This window comes from Aulonocara sp. 'chitande type north' Nkhata Bay, linkage group LG23 (genome assembly GCF_057382095.1).
Source record: "Aulonocara sp. 'chitande type north' Nkhata Bay isolate Kocher_YH1m ecotype deep benthic linkage group LG23, A_spYH_male_GT1.1, whole genome shotgun sequence".
Lineage (NCBI taxonomy): Eukaryota > Metazoa > Chordata > Actinopteri > Cichliformes > Cichlidae > Aulonocara > Aulonocara sp. 'chitande type north' Nkhata Bay.
In genome coordinates this window covers 49,998,891-50,015,512 of record NC_141365.1, presented here as the reverse complement: position 1 = coordinate 50,015,512, position 16,622 = coordinate 49,998,891, and the positions used below count along the sequence as shown (strand labels likewise).

At 44.4% G+C, this 16,622-nt stretch overlaps 1 protein-coding gene across 3 annotated transcripts in view; it reads right to left on the bottom strand.

The window, feature by feature from the left end:
* Positions 1–1,810: 1,810 nt before the first annotated feature.
* Positions 1,811–16,622, bottom strand: part of LOC147302924 (protein NLRC3-like) — a 74,949-nt gene continuing 60,137 nt past the window's right edge. For 2 of the 3 annotated variants that reach the window (XM_086284387.1, XM_086284388.1), the window contains 3 exons: positions 6,952–7,125; positions 4,301–4,480; positions 1,811–2,003 (listed from right to left, as the gene is read on the bottom strand). In XM_086284387.1, coding sequence (XP_086140513.1) covers positions 1,811–2,003; positions 4,301–4,480; positions 6,952–7,125 — 547 coding nt within the window. Of the gene's footprint in view, positions 2,004–4,281; positions 4,481–6,951; positions 7,126–14,360; positions 16,150–16,253; positions 16,528–16,622 lie in introns of those variants that run through there. The other variant, XM_086284393.1, reaches the window with a different exon arrangement.

Below are 16,622 nucleotides of genomic sequence, written 5' to 3'. Positions count from 1 at the left end.
AGGAGATTTGGAAGTGTTTGTGGGACAAACTGGACTCAAAGAAAGAAGATGTTTGTGAAGTCTTTGGTGGAGGTGAGCAGTGTGAAGCAGAACACATGCAGATGAATCAGGAGGTCAGCATCAGTGTCTCCTTGTGGTGGTCGGTAAAAGAATCAGAGCCAACGCTCCCGTCCACCCTCGGCATGAAGCAGTGCTGTTTCTGAAACAGGAGGACAAGTCCAGAGAAGACAGAGGAAGCAAAGATGAGGGTGGGACAGGACAGCAGGACTTCCTTCAGACCTGCAGCTCCATCACACTGCTGTAGCTCCTCTTCATCACACATGTACCTGCAGCCTGTCTTCGAGTCCAGGAGTCACCTCCACACAGTGTAGAAGCCTCCTGTGCAGACCATGGAGTCCAGCCTCTGTCAGGGAAGTCGGCACTAAAGCCTGAAAGACTTCAATCTGTCTCTGCTCCACCCGAGAAAGACCAGCACCGTACTTGTTGTGCATTCAAGGAGGGAACATCAGCGCTGCATCGTGGGAACAACACCGCAGGAACAAAGACACAGCACGGCCGATGAAGGACGAGGACAAAGGAAAGGTGAGTGAGAAGACCCTGGTTGTGTGGACGGACCTGCAGGGGCTCCAAGACTGAGGAGCAGAGACGTCCATGTACCAGCTGAGGATGCTGCAGTGATCCAGGGAGCTCGGTCCAATCTGAGGCCGTGTGAACTACGTGGACCACAGTTTCTTCACAGACTTCAGCCACGTGAACATCTGGAGATCCAACAGTGCACGAGCTGTGAGCCATCAGCTGTTTCTCTCATCAGCTGCTGTAATGAGAGCTGCTGGAATCATCTCGAGCAGCAGGAAATCACTGATGTTGTTTCTAACCAAAGATATGGGACTGAGCTCCGCTGAGCTCCTTCTACTTTCATCCAGATAGAAACTGCTACAGTCTGCTGATTATTGCTTTGCCTCCATCACACGAGCTCTTTATCCTGTTCTTCACTCTCATTGGTTCTTTGTCTGCTTGTTTTTACAACAGTAGTCTTCTGATTGGTCAAAGGAGACAATCAGCTGTGACTAAATGTAGCTCCTACAGCAGTGATGGGAATAACTACTGAAGCTAATCCAGTATCAAAGCTCAGGAATCAGCAGCTCCCACCTCGTTTTCTTTCAACAACTATTTTTAGCTGCTGTGTTTTTGTGTTTCTGCAGACCTCAGACATCCTGCTGCTCTGGACAACTTTTTCATTCTTTTGTATCATTATTTTGCTTTTCTTTTATTATTATGTTATATGTATTAATATGTGAAACACTTATTCTTTGTGTTTTTGCTTTGCTCCTGTCAAACTGCTTTAATAAAATCTGCTGCAGTCTAAACTGTGGACGTTCCCTTTTTAACCCTTTGTGAAACAATAAAGGTTTAAATCTGAGTATTCATCTATGTTAGTGTTTAATGGGTCTAATAGGTTGCTTTGGCCTTTCCCAGTAATATCTTCCCTTGCAGTCTGTGGTCCAGGCTTCTAAAACCATCCCAGGTTAACAAGAACTACAATCTAGAGGAGAGCTGCCATAACAGGTGTGACTGATGAGATCTGACCTGCAAGGTTACTCAGGTTTGTTTGTATCAGGACAAGCAGGGAAGCCGCCTGGACGTCAAAGTAGTTAGAGCTGGGCGAGTGTCCTCACCCACATCGGCTTCACAACTCTGCATCACCTACTGAGTAAGACTCAGAGCATCAGAGATTAGAAGGTCTACAAAGAGCTGAACCAGACTTCCTGTATAAAGGTTTTAGTTCCACAGATCGACAGTGTCAGCACAACTAAAACGTGGAGACTGACCTCAGAGTTTCAATTTGATGTTGTGGATTCTCCAGAAGAACACACAGCTGCTTCACTCCTGAATCCTGAAGCTTGTGGTAGCTCAGGTCCACCTCTCTGGGATACGAAGGGTTGAGCTTCAGCACTGCTTCCAGATAATCACAGCTGATCTCTGACAAATCACAGCGCTCCAATCTGTATAGAGAATGAAAGATGTAAGTTTATTAGACAAAGTGCTTGAAATCATTCAGTGTTTCATCATCTGTTCAGAGCTGAAGAAGGTTCAGAATGTAGAAGTTTAGAAAATGGAAACTCCAAACAGCTGAAGCCAACAGGAAGCAGCTTCAAACAAACACAACAAGAGAAAAAACTCTGAATGTTTCACATTAAAGTCGAACATTTCTAACAAGAGTGTTTTAAAGACAGAGTCACTGATGATCATCTTCTGCCCAGTAAAACTTTGGGTTTCCACATGTGAGTGTTAATGATGCACAAAGACTGTGAGTGCAAAGAGGGAGCGAGGAGGATGACAGAGAGATGGTACAGGAGCATCAAGAACCCGGCGAGGAAATGAGCAGAAGGACTTTGGAGCCTGTTGGATTGAAGCTTTCACAGAGACGTGTTTGACTGGACACCACCAGGACAGACTTTTAATCCCAGGATTTGGATGAGCTTTCTGTCTTTATGGTCACAAATGATGCTGTAACTCTGTGACTGTCCTGGAACTGTCAGCAGTGTGGTTACGTCCTTTTGACCTGAGTTTCCACAGCTCTTATAACAGCAGTGTACATTCAGACTGAGACACGCTTCAGTCTGTATGGACCTGTTTCTGTAGCTGCCACCATCATTCTACGGTCGTGTCCAAATTCATGGGCTGCATCCTCCCGAGGACCCGGCCTTTGCGGTCTACGTGGGCTGGGTCCTCAGAAGGTCGGGTAGGCTGGAAATAAACGGCTGGGGAAATTGGACGGTCTAGCCTTCTGATTAGCGTCACCGCTGTCTCGGTGGAGTTTAATAAACTCAGCCGTCTGCTCCTTGCTATCTAAAATATAACAGGACACTGGCGTAAATTCTCGACCGTCTCATACTTCTGTTTAATCAGTTTTCTGTTTGACGTTTAGTCAGCTCTGTAAAGACCAAGGAGGAACCCACCTGGGGGATTAATAAAGTTTTATTTTATCTAATCTAATAACTTTAATCTCAGCCAAACCGATTTACTCACGAACAAACAAAACACTGAAAAAAGCCAAACAATAACATTTTGAGGTTGTCTAAGTGACTTATATATCACGTTTAACCTGAGTAGCGAAAGTCCGCGGTGATCTGAAAATGATGTGCCGGGAGTTGTGCCGTTCTCGGCGGCTTCAGTGACCCTCGAGCTCCCGGCGAGCTATCGAGCTGGTGGGTAGCAGACGTCTCCGAAAACGTCGAAGCACTTTTGCAAATATGCGGTATCTTGATAAACCGAGCAGATATTTGATGTTTACACAGCTACTTTCTCGCCTGAAAATATGTTAAAAGTTTATTTTGTGACCGAAAAAGATTAGTATGAGTCATTTTAAAACTTAGTAGCGGCCGCCATTGTTGGAAACTGGAGTTTGGCTGGGCCGCGCTATGAATTCTGGGATATGGTAGGCCACGAAGGACACACCCGACCCATCCTTCAAATTCGGGGAAAAGGAGAACGCATTTGTTGGCTGCATTCGGAGGAGTCTACGAATTTGGACAGCCTTCGACGTGTCGCTGTGACGTAATCGGTCTACAAATGCGGCCTCAGGAGGATGCAGCCCATGAATTTGGACACGACCTACATGTTTGTACATCAGCTTATCAAATACTGTCTGCTGTCTTCATTTATTACTCTTCACCTGCTTCACTGTCACTGTGTGGGCGGAGCAGCCTGAGCCCCGCCCACACAGACACAGCTCCTCTCTGGAGCAAAACTTCTGCTTCATCTCCGCCTCTTTTCTTCATCCTCCACCTCTCTTTTCTCTTCTTCGGTGTTCTGCAGCCACAGAGCCTCACAGCCATTAGCACGCCCATACCTGAGCAGCTAGCATTACCCAGCATGCCGTGCAGCAGTGTCAGTTTGTAAATGTGCAAGAATTCCTGCTCCAAACTGTTTCACAGAGTGCTGTGTGCCGTGACCTTTGACCTGCTAAAGACAGTCAGCTGTGGATTATTCATTGTTGTGTCTGATACTTAGAACTGTGAGGAAGAAGCTACACAGTTAATCAGGGTCCCCTCTCTCTGAATCAGGAAAGGTGGGCAGGCCGCGTGTGGGCCGCGGGCCATACGTTGAGTATCACTGTTTGAAATGTGAACATTGTTCTGCTGCAGTCAATGGACTAAACCAGAGAAGAAGAAAACAGACTTTACCATGAAGATCCTCAGTGTGGATCAGTATAATATCAGCCTGATGTCTGCAGTTTAGTGTCAGCACAACTTTCACATCATATTCATCTCAGCACAACTAAAACATGCTGACTGACCTCAGAGTTTCAAATCGACATCGTGGATTCTCCAGGAAACCACACAGATGCTTCACTCCTGAACCCTTCAGGTTGCTGTAGGTTCCACTCAGGTCCACCTCTGTGGGATACGAGGGGTTGGACTTCAGTGCTGCTGCCAGATATTCAAGGCCAATATCTGACAAACCACAGCTCTTCAATCTGTATAAAGAATGAAAGATGTAAGTTTATTAGACAAAGTGCTTGAAATCATTCAGTGTTTCATCATCTGTTCAGAGCTGAAGAAGGTTCAGAATGTAGAAGTTTAGAAAATGGAAACTCCAAACAGCTGAAGCCAACAGGAAGCAGCTTCAAACAAACACAACAAGAGAAAAAACTCTGAATGTTTCACATTAAAGTCGTACATTTCTCATAAAAACAGGACAAAGACTTGAAAAAGTCGTGTTTTTCCTTCCAGGAACCACATGGCTTCACTTTTAAAGGTGAAGTGTGACAGAAATGGACATATTTGAAGTCCAACACCTTTTTCCAGTCACATTATTAAAGCAGACAAACTACAAGCTCATTTTCATTCCAACAAGTCATCTTCTGACCTGGACTAACAACACTGGTCTCTATGTGCAGCTGGCTGTGAGACCAGTGCTCAGGGAGCGTCTACAAAGTGCAACACTGAAAGAACATCACACACTCATTTGCTTCCAGCACTTTCACACAAACATCTACTGTCATCATTCATGTTCCTGCTCCTCTGGATTCACACGGAGCCTCTGCTCATGCCGTTGCCATGGTGAATCATAGTATGTGGCTCCATAACTCAGACTGAGCATGCTCAGAGCTGATTGGCCCGACTCTGATCAGCTGATCTAGAAGAGGAAACTCTGCTATATGTACATTATTACATCTACACCTGAATCACAACACTCACACAAATATATCAACTGTGTTTAATATTTTGGCACGTAGATCATTTATGTGCTTCAGCTCTTCTTACATTTTACCACCAACATGTTTCAAAAGGAGCAGCTTTTACTTTGAAGGCCAGCTGTCTGTGTTTCTTGTTTTCATTGTTGGATAATGGAACAAGTCGATGCTTCAGTGCTTTGAATTAGGAGTGGGTTTTAATAATCGATTCATCGATTAAAATCGATTCTGGCTTGGATAACGTGATATTGATTAATTAAAATCCTGAATCAATTTTTTAATATAAATTTATTTTGCCCGAAATGTCAGAATCTCAGGTTAAACCTCACAAAACTTTAACAACCACCAAACAGCTGAAACAGTAAATGAGAGCAGGAACACGGATTCTGCACAAAGACGTAAACACAAAGCTCGGACCCGCCGACACATCAGAATCAGTGAGATGTCGCCTTTCTCACTGACGGCACAGACACGGTCGGGGCTGAAAGCCGACAGCTCGCTGATTCTGATGTTTCGGCGGGTCCACGCTTTGTGTTTACGTCCTTTTTGCGCTCGATTCTGAAGCTGTTAGTTTTATCTCTCTCCAAACAATATTGACTGAACCAGCAGCAAAAGAAGATCCAAACTACGCTTCACATAAACATCGTCATGAACTCACTCTGACTTTTGCTGTTTTGCTTCCACCAGGATAAAATCACACGTCATGCACAGCTCTCTCTCTCTCTCTCTCTCTCTCTCTCTGTACTTCAAGAACAGTTTCCCGTCTAAAAATCTGTTTTCTGCATTATTTGCTTGCTTGTTACGCACAAGTCTACCGTTGTTTACAGCGCTGTCGACCGCTGTTTTTTTCCTTTTACTTGCTTTCGAAAAGAAAACCTAATTTCTGCTGTTCAATACTGAACAAATTTAAACTTTTTAAAATTATACAAATTGCAAAACGCTCAGTTGTGTCTTTAACAAAAACACTGTAACTTTGCTCTGCTTCACTTCAGCAGCATCAGGTAATGTTCATGTGTTGATTCATGGTTTTCTTTCGTTTTTGATCTACTGCAGAATATTTCTATAAAATCCCAGAACAGGAAAATCACCTTCATGTTCTTCCGTGTTTTATCTTCAGCTACTTTGACACAAAGGCCTCTGCTGTGATGCTCACACATTTGATAAAGTCTTGCGAGTGTCAGCTTCCTTTTTATAGACACAAAAATATGTAAATGTACTGAATTATAATATTTCTGTCTGAGGCAAAATTTCCCAGATTCCAATCGAATTGAATCGAACTGAACATTTCCTCATGAACTGTATTAAACTCTGTAAATGAACTGAGAACTATTTCTACATTTGAAACTATGGATTCATTTTCCCGTTCACTTCTGTACGTTAGTGTATAAATGAATGTTAGACTGGGCTCCATGGAAACACTTGGACTGGTCTCAGCTGCCTTCTTTCTGTAGTCCTTTCTCTTCTCCAGCTTCTGTTTGAAATCCTCTCACAGAGCCTGAAACCTGCTTTGCTGTCATGTTTGGGCCTGTGTTCCTCTGCTTTAACACAAACCTCACCACAGCAGCTGTGTGGGTCGTCTCTGTAGCAGCCCGATCAGCTTCTGATACATGAACATCATCACAGCTCCTAACTTCACCTTTATTAGCTTTGACATTCATGTCTTTCTTTTCTCTGTCTGTTTCCACACAAGCTCAAAGTCTCTGCAGCCTGAAATATAGAAAAACAACAACAGCTGCAGTCAGTGAACTCACCTCAGAGTCTCCAGTCGACAGTTTGGACTCTCCAGTCCAGCACACAGAAGCTTCACTGCTGAATCCTGCAGCTCGTTGTTACTCATGTCCAGCTCTGTCAGATGGGAGGGGATGGACTTCAGGGCCGAGGCCACAACTTCACAGTGAGTCTCTGAGAGTCCACAGTCAGCCAGTCTGAGATTACAGAAAATATAAAATATGTTATTATAAAAGCAGAAAGTCTGCATTATAAACACAGACTGAATGTATATGAAGACAAAACAGAGTGAGGTCATAATCTGATGAACATCTGCTCTTCACATCTGTGCTTCAGCTCCTCTTACTGTGTTTGACATGACACAACGATTGAGTCTCTCTCAGACCTGCAGACTTTTAATGAGAATCTTTGTTTGGCTTTAATCTGCAGATGAAGGAGGAAGATGGCGTCACATTTAGGCTTCCATAATGTCCACAGTCTGTCACTGAGATCTGATCCAGAGTCAAAGTGAAGACACACATGTGGACTGTTTCCTGTCTTGAATCTAGAACATTTTGAATGAGCTCAGCTCAGTGAAGAGTTCCAGCTGGAAAGATGATCTCTGTTTGCTACCTGCTGCTGTCAGGTACGACTGTTCACGTCCACACTCAGGAAAAATCTGCTGACTGTCACCAAACGGAGCAGAAATCTCATCACTGGACAATAATGATGAATGAACTCAGAGCTGCTGATATCACATCTGATTTCAGGGGAACTAAACTAAAAAGGAACAAATAGAAACAACCATCATGACTCTGTTTGACCTTCAGATCAGAAACTATGGTTCAGAACAGCAGCAGGATTTCAGGCACTGTCACATCCTCAACATCCATATTCCAAATGCTCTTCCTGACAGGACACTCTTTGTTCCCACTCAGGGAGTTTCCATGTGTACAAATCATTTCTGAATCTCAGTAGACTGGGAGGTTTTTCCATCTCATGAATCTCTTTCCTAACATCAAACTAGATAAATCAAACAAAGGAACTGGAGTCTGTCTAATTTCTGACCCCAGTAAAGCTTGTACTGGGATACCCCGACATACTCTCTCTCCATCTGCTCCCACAGCCTCATATTCACAGCTGGCCCTTCTCTCAGCATCCACACTCAGGGTGGGGGCGGGGTCAACACCAGTCAAAACCATTGCTTTGGCCTTATGGCCATTTTATTAGTGTGCGTTTCTGAGTAACGAGCAGGCCTACGCACAGGTGTTTGGACATGTGTGGACCCGACCTACACTTAAACTTCTTAAATCCTCTGTTTCTGTGTCACCAGCTACACTTTTAATATTAATGTATTCACTCCGACATTTTTGGGGAGCGGTCAGAGCTCGTACACTGCAGACAAACATGTCTCCCAGCACACAGCTGACTGTCAACTCTCTGAGATTGGATATGATTCATTTAGATTATATCTGTAAGGTGAAGTTTATCTCGGTGTTTATTTGTTCCTGAGGAAGTCAGCTCGGCTCAGATTAAACTTTAATAACTGAACAATTTTAATGAACCTTAACGCCTCCCTGGAGCATATATGGAACTGAATCAGTCACTTTTCTTTATTTCCTGATGTTCATATGTGACATACATGTTTTAACCATTAATCTGGAATTAAACTGACATTTAATATATTTTAAGGAGGAAAGAGAAATTTCACCAGAGGATGTTGATGCTGTTCATGGAGACTGAAGACAGAATGATTTATCTGTCTTAATATTTCTGCTGCTCTTTCCTCTGGTGTAAAAATATTTTAACTGTTGGTTTTAATTCAAAATCAATGGTTAAAATGTTAAAATACCAACAAACTTGTGGCGTTAGTGTTGATATTCTGTGAGTTACTTAAAGAGATCACACAGGTACAGGACATATTTTATGTTCAGGTTTATGCATGTTTGTGGTGTGATGTGCATGTAGTGGGCTGTTATGTTGTAAACTGTGTGGATGTGTTTGGGAACAGAAAGATTATTTTACTGCATAAAACGGCGCTGATCAGCTGTTTCTGCCGCTGACACACTCGGCCGGTGAACCACCTGACTCACACAGGCTCTCCTCCTCCACAGTCCTCGTTTATGAAGAGCTTTACAAACACAACATCACGGCTAACAGCTGGATTCTCCCGTTTCAGTGCCAAACAGCCACTTCCTGCTACAGACAGTAAAGTGGACAGTTCGGCGCTAAACATGTTTTTAAAACTTTAAGCTCTTATTTGTTAAAGCCAGCTTCACAGACAGATCTGTGTCAGTGTTTTAGAGCAGGGCTCAGTGGTGTAAACCAGCCTTTATATGTGTTTCATCTCCATTTTTACATTAAACTGAACCAAAACACTGAAAACTTCACCTGATATGTCTGTGTAGGTTCTCATCATACAGTCATGGTAATCTAAGGAGCCTGGAAAGAAAAGTGACTTCTTTAAGTTTCTTGAAGACGTTTCATCTCTCGAAACCTCTGCTGATAATCACCCACACCCTTTTTCACAGCTTGGCTCATGTGATGAGCCACATGATCAATAGTTGGTCAGCGACCCTCTTAAGGGACACTCCCACTAGGATTAAAATCTGGGACTCTCCACTTTTTGGTTTTAGAAGTGAAGAAGCTGAATGTTCGGATTAAACATCTTCAAGAAACTTAAAGCAGTGCACTCGCTTTTCTTTCTAAGCGGCCTTTCTTAGATCACCTGATATAACCTGAGTAAATTATGTCGAGTGTCAGCGGGGTTTGAAAACTCTGCAGCATGACCCGGGTGTTGCTGGTGGCATCATGAGCTTAGACCCCTCAGTCAGCTCGGTCTGAAGTCATCGTCAGCACTAACAGGCACAAATAGGCTCTAACGTGACAAACTGACCCGACATTTAAAGAGTGCCCACTACAGTCTCAGCTAAAACATATTAAAATGTGCAACGCCAAGGACTGTACACTGGACTCCATTTCAGTGCAAAAGAATAAAACGAAGTAAATCCATCCAATCTCCTCTGCCTGTCCTTATCATCAATAAAAACAATTAATAAAACAGAAAATCATAGAAACAGTCATCTTTGTTATTGCATCATCACACATCAGTTCCCAGTAACTAGTCAGAAGGAGACGTTGTTTTCATCTTTCTCACACTCATCTCACTCCCCGGTCACAACAGGTGGTGACTTTAACAGGTGTTACAACCTGGCTCAAAGCTGCAAAAGAGGGCGGAGACTGAAAACAGAGACTGGTTTCATTTTGAAGTTCTTAATAACCTCGGCTAAAGATGACACCAGACAGCGTGACAGGGTCTGACAACGAGTGGTGGCGTCGTCCTAGCCGACCTCGGCAGTTATTCACACGCCATGACCAAAAACTCCTGCAGTGTGACAGCAGACAGAGGAGGAGTCACAGAGGAGCGTAACAGCTGTGACAGATGCAACAGGAGGACGAGCTCCAACAGTAAACACACTGTGAAGACAGGAAAGCAGTCACGAGTGATGTTGGTCCTGTTTTTATCTCCACTAAAACCTCTCTAACGTCACATGTAACAGAACACAGACACATCTGATTATCAGGGACCACGACCCACATCTTTGCCTCACTATGTTTATAAGAAGAGACTGAAAATAATGATTCTCCCAACACATCACCAACACTTTTATGGCAAACAGATAATAGTGAGTGAAAAGAGGTGAACTGTTTCATATGCAGTTATCAGGGTAAATACATTTAAACCAAAGACACTGGAAGAGTAAAGGAAAGGAACTGAAGGTGACAATTCAAGAAGCTCAACAGAAGTCAAATGTAACAGGATCAAGATTCCCTGTTAAAATATACTATGTTAATAATAGTGTATAGTACAATAGTATACTATACACTGTTATTAGTATAGTAGTATACTTGTCACACAGTGGAAATTTGTGTTTTTATGTTTTATCAATCTGTGTATTGGTACATAGTGTTGATTTTATTTGCATGATTTTATTGTGATATTTATATTGCATGGTTTTATCCTCATACTTATATTATGTGTGTTAATGTTGTTGTACCATATTCCTTTAATCCACTGAGGACTAAACAGATGGGGGCGTTCCCCAAGGTGGCCTATCAGCTGCCAGATTGACCTGTTAAAGGGGATGGTGAGCGCAGAGAGAAGAGGAGCGACGCACGAAAGGTGAGCAGGAGAAAAAGGAACGCGTGTAAGCCCGCACGTGTGTTGAAGGAACTGCTGCCTGACTGTGGGGCGCCGCGAGTCGTTCGGCGATCCAGTCCCAACTGCAGGAACAGCAACAGTGGGTGGCGATGGCCCTCAATTCACAACAGGGCAGGGATGCCCCTCTGCCTGCATCTGACGGTGCTACGAGGGAGGCCGTGTGCAGGTGTGGAGTGGGGCGAGACTGTGCGGCGACGCGCTGTCAGGAGACAGGTCTGCGACAGGAGCCCCCTCCTTGTTCTTCTGGCCGGCGTGGTTTCCATCCCGGAAGAGAAATTCCTCTCCTGTTTCAGATAAGGCACATTCGCCCGCGTGTGGCTGTACTGTGGGATTATGGGACTGTGGGAGGGTAATTTTAGCATATGGAAAACATTTTTTTAGCTTTGTTTTAATAGTGTATAGTTATTTCTGCCGGCAGGGTTTTTAGCGCATTGAGAACACTCTTTTTATTGTATACGGGGGATTTTAACTTGTATTTGTGATTCTGGCTGTGTTTTTTATGGAAATAAATGGTGTGTGTTCAAAGCCAGCTTAGTTTCTGTGCCCTGAGCGCTGACCCGCTTGCTCCCCTTCCTCTTGTATGTGAACGGACTTGGGAGGTGAAGATGTAGGTCCACCAGTCTTAGCGGCTACATAATTTTGGCGTTTGTCGACAGGATACAAGTTTGGGAGCAGTGTTCAGTACCTGGGGTACAGATATAGATGATAGAATGCTAAGTGTTTAAATCAGCTACCCTTGTTGAGGGTTGTGAGCAAGGGGTGTACAGAAAAGACGTTTTATTGCCACGTGAGTATTCATGAGTAGTGTTCATCCACAAGGGATATCAGAGGAGCTGAGCTGAGAGGAGTCAGTGTTCTGATAATCCCATACATTAGCTATGCTATGTGGTCACGAAATGGAAGAACAGCAGGTTACCTGGATGTGGCAATTGGACTGTATAACTCACCTATGCTGTAACTTTTCTAGGATGCATTCAAAGGAACTCGTTGGTAGCAGATTATTGCTGATGTTTCATGTGTTATGTGTAAAGAAGGGACTACCAGAGACACAGTAGCCAGCAAGGCCAAGTGTTGTTCAGCCACCCTCCTGGACAGAACACCTGAATGTTGTGACAGGGACTGTCACAGTTAAAATATGGGGGGATGTCACACAGTGGAAATTTGTATTTATCTTGTATATTGTTTTTATTCTGATTTTTAGTGTTTATTTATGAGTGACGTTTTATTTGCATTGTTTTATTCTGTTTCTATTGCATGGGCTTTAGTGTTTTATGTGACATAGTTTTTAATCCACTGTGGACTGGCTACACATGGGACAAATTAGCTGATAGGGACCACCTGCTGAGGCATGGGTGTGTCAGCTGTGTAAAGACCTTTTAAAAGCAGGCTAGCTGAGCACTGAAGGAGAGAAGCCCAAGACTGGAAGGCTAATGCTAGATGGCCAGCGTGACACGGCGACCCAGTCCTGACCTCATGGAACGGCAACAGTAGGAGACAACGCGTGTGATTGGCAGCAGGTTTACTATCTGTTATTTTACAGGACACTGATGCAAGGGGAGCTGTGGCGGTGGTCGCATGATGGATTCGGGTGCAGAACGCAAGCTGGGCTGGGATATGATGGGCCAGTGGAAGGACAAGATGGGAGGCTCTTGCTTGTCTGCCGAAGACGGGGCTGGCGTGGACTCTGCTCTAAAGCCGGAATTCCTGGCCTGCTGATGGACCCATAATGAACATGTGGCATAATTATAGCAGGGGTTTGTTAGTGAATATAGAAAATGGTAGTTTTACGGGTTCTAGGATTGTTTTATTTAGTTTTACTAAATTGACAACCTTGTATCACGTACATTTTAAGGGTGTTTTTATTTGTGCTCCCTGGCCCAGTAATAAACTGTTCCTGATCAGACCTGCTTCATCTCTGTGCCCTCGGTGTCTGACTCGCTTGTATTTTAAAGAAGCTTTCTTTTTAGAGGACATTCTGGCGCGACTGCTTTAGTGTCCCCATGTGTTACATACTATGCTAATAATAGTGTACAGTATAATCCTAAATCTGCAAATGTTGAAAACTTCTATACAATCTCAATATTATGGAGGATCAGAAGAGTCAAAACACATCAAAATACATTTCATGCTTCATTAATAAATTGTGCAATAAAACATGAGTACATTTATTTCATTTTAAAAAAACATTTTTGAATTCCAATTTTTAAAATGATTTTAAAATCTTTTAAAAAATAAAATCAAAGATTTACTTTGTACATTTAAAATGGTGATTCCACTCCTCATTTGAAAATCCATTTCTTCACTGCATTTCCCTTTCCTGTTAGCTCAGGATTACCATATTAGGTATTAGCTGACCTCTGACCTTATATTCCACTTGTGTGGTGTCACAGTCTCGTCTCTGTTTTTACAGAGGATGTGGTTCTGTTGGCTTCATCAGGTGATGGCCTCCAGCTCACAGTGGAGCTGTTCTCAGCAGAGTGTGAAGCCGTGTGAATGAGGATCAGCATCTGAGGCCATGGTCCTCAGCTGGGAAAGGGTGGAGTGCCCACTCTGGCTCAGAGACAAGTTCCTGCCCCAGGTGGAGGAGTCTGAGTATCTCAGGGTTGAGTAAAGAAGGGGGAGGGGAGCAGGAATCAACAGACAGACTGTTGCTGCGGTAACAGTGAGGTGGACGCTGTACTGGTCTGTCGTGGTGAAGAGAGAGAGCTGAGCGTGACAGCGAAGCTCTCAATTTACCGGTCGATCTACGTCCCTGCCCTCACCTATGGTCACGAGCTGTGGGCAGTGACGGGAAGAACCAGATCGTGGTTACAAGTGGGGCAAATAAATTTTCTCTGAAGGGTAGCTGGTGTCTCCCTTGGAGACGGGGTGAGGAGAATCCCCTTCACAAAAACTAATCAAGTGAACAAGACTCTCCAGGAGGTCAACATTTAAATATCCAAGTCCACCATAAAGAGAAAACTGCATGAAGGGAAACACAGATGGTGCATTACAATTCATTGCATGTGTTTTACATGAAGAATGGAGGATATACCGTCCACTTTCACTCTGTCTTTAGCAGCAAGTGGCTCTTTGTTGTTTGGCTAGCTGCACTGAAACAGGAGAATCCAGCTGTTAGCCGTAATGTTGGTGTTTGTAAAGCACTTTATAACCAAGGACTGTGTTTTTAATTTAAACATTAAACTATTAACCGACACTGATCAATGATGTAATGATCACATCTGGACTCACCGAGCCTTTCTGCAGTTCCTCACAGCTGGAATCAGTCTCAGTCGTCCCTCCTTTGAAGCTTTGTACTTCTGCAGGTCAAACTCATCCAGAACCTCCTCTGACATCTGCAGCATGAAGGCCAGAGCTGAGCAGTGGATCATAGAGAGGTCCTTTGACCTTTTCTTTGACTTCAGGAACTCTTGGATCTCCTGATGTACTGAGAGGTCGTTCATCTCCATCAGACAGTGGAAGATGTTGATGCTTCTGTCAGGACAGGATTTAAGCTTCTTGTTATTCTTCAGGTTCTTGATGACTCTCTGGATGGTTTCTGGACTGTTCTCTGTCTGACCCAGCAGACCTCCTAAGAGTCTCTGGTTGGACTCCAGACAGAGGCCATGAAGGAAGCGGACAAACAGGTCCAGGTGGCCATTTTTACTCTGGAGGGATTTCTCCATGGCTCGTTTAAGGAAATCATCCAGAGAGGACTCTCTGTATTTTTTTCCCAGGAAGTCCTTCAGCACCTCTGACTTCCTGTTGGTGAAACAGTGGAACATGTAGACTGCAGCCAGAAACTCCTGGATGCTCAGATGAACAAAGCAGTAGACTGGTTTCTGGAAGATCACACACTCTCTTTTGAAGATCTCTGTACAAACTCCTGAGTACACCGAGGCCTCTGTCACATCCAGACCACACTGCTCCAGGTCTTCTTGGTAGAACATGATGTTTCCTTTCTCCAGATGTTCAAACGCCAGCCTCCCCAGCTTCAGAAGAACTTCCCTGTCAGCCTCCGTCAGTTCCTGTGGACTCGTCTCATGTCCCTCGTGGTACTTGTTCTTCTTCCTCTTTGTCTGAACCAGCAGGAAGTGTGAGTACATGTCAGTCAGGGTCTTGGGCAGCTCTCCTCTCTGCTCTGTAGTCAACATGTGCTCCAGAACTGTAGCAGTGATCCAGCAGAAGACTGGGATTCTACACATGATGTGGAGGCTCCTGGATGTCTTCATGTGGGAGATGATTCTGCTGGACAGCTCTTCATCACTGAATCTCCTCCTGAAGTACTCCTCCTTCTGGGCGTCAGTGAAGCCTCGTACTTCTGTTAGCCTGTCAACACATGTAGGAGGGATCTGATTGGCCGCTGCAGGTCGGGAAGTTATCCAGACGAGAGCCGAGGGAAGCAGATTCCCCTGGATGAGGTTTGTCAGCAGCTGGCTGACTGATGACTTCTGTGTGACATCAGACAGCAGCTTCCTGTTGGTGAAATCCAATGAAAGTCTGCTTTCATCCAGGCCGTCAAAGATGAACAAAAGCTGAGAGACAGCCAGCTTCTCTGCTGTGACCTTCTCTAATGTTGGATGGAAAACATGGAGCAGCTCCAGAAGACTGTACTGCTCATCTCTGATCAGGTTCAGCTCCCTGAATGAAAGCAGAACCACCACACTGACATGTTGGTTCTCCAAGCCCTCTGCCCAGTCCAGAGTGAACTTCTGCACTGAGAAGGTTTTTCCAACACCAGCCACGCCGTTGGTCAGAACCACTCTGATGGGTCTCTGTTGGTCAGGTAAGGCTTTAAAGATGTCCTGGCACCTGATTGGAGTGTCATGGAGGGCGTCCATCTTGGAAGCTGTCTCCAGCTGCCTCACCTCATGTTGGCTATGAACCTCTTCACTCTGTCCCTCTGTGATGTAGAGCTCAGTGTAGATCCTGTTGAGGAGGGTTCTACTTCCTGTTTCATCACTTCCTTCAGTCACACGTTCACATCTCCTCCTCAGACTGATCTTATGTTCATCTAAAACCTCCTGCAGACCAACATCTGCTGAAAGAAAGAAAAACAGAAAGAAAACTCTTCAATGTCTGAACAACAACAAGAAGTCCAGTTTTCAGAAATGAGTCCATCAGCAGACAGATGTTCAGTCTTACTTTGTACACAGCTGCTCTGACTGGCTGTCTGCAGTCCAGCTCTGCTTCTGGATCTTTCTCCACACTGGGGACAGGACCAGTCTCCTGATGAAGCAGACTGGTCCCAGTATGAGGAGATGCACTGTCTGCAGAACCAGTGTCCACAGCTGGTAGAGACTGGATCCTTCAGGACGTCCTGACACAAAGCACAGCAGGACAGCTGCTCCTCCTCACAGACACCACTCCTCTTCCTCTTCCTCCCTCTGTGAACACATTTCTTTATCACTAAAATCATTGACTGTCAGTGACAAACATCCAGATTTGATGACACTGTGCAGAAGCTCTGATGGTCACAGAGAAAAGTCAAAGTGGAGAAACTTGTGTTTGAGT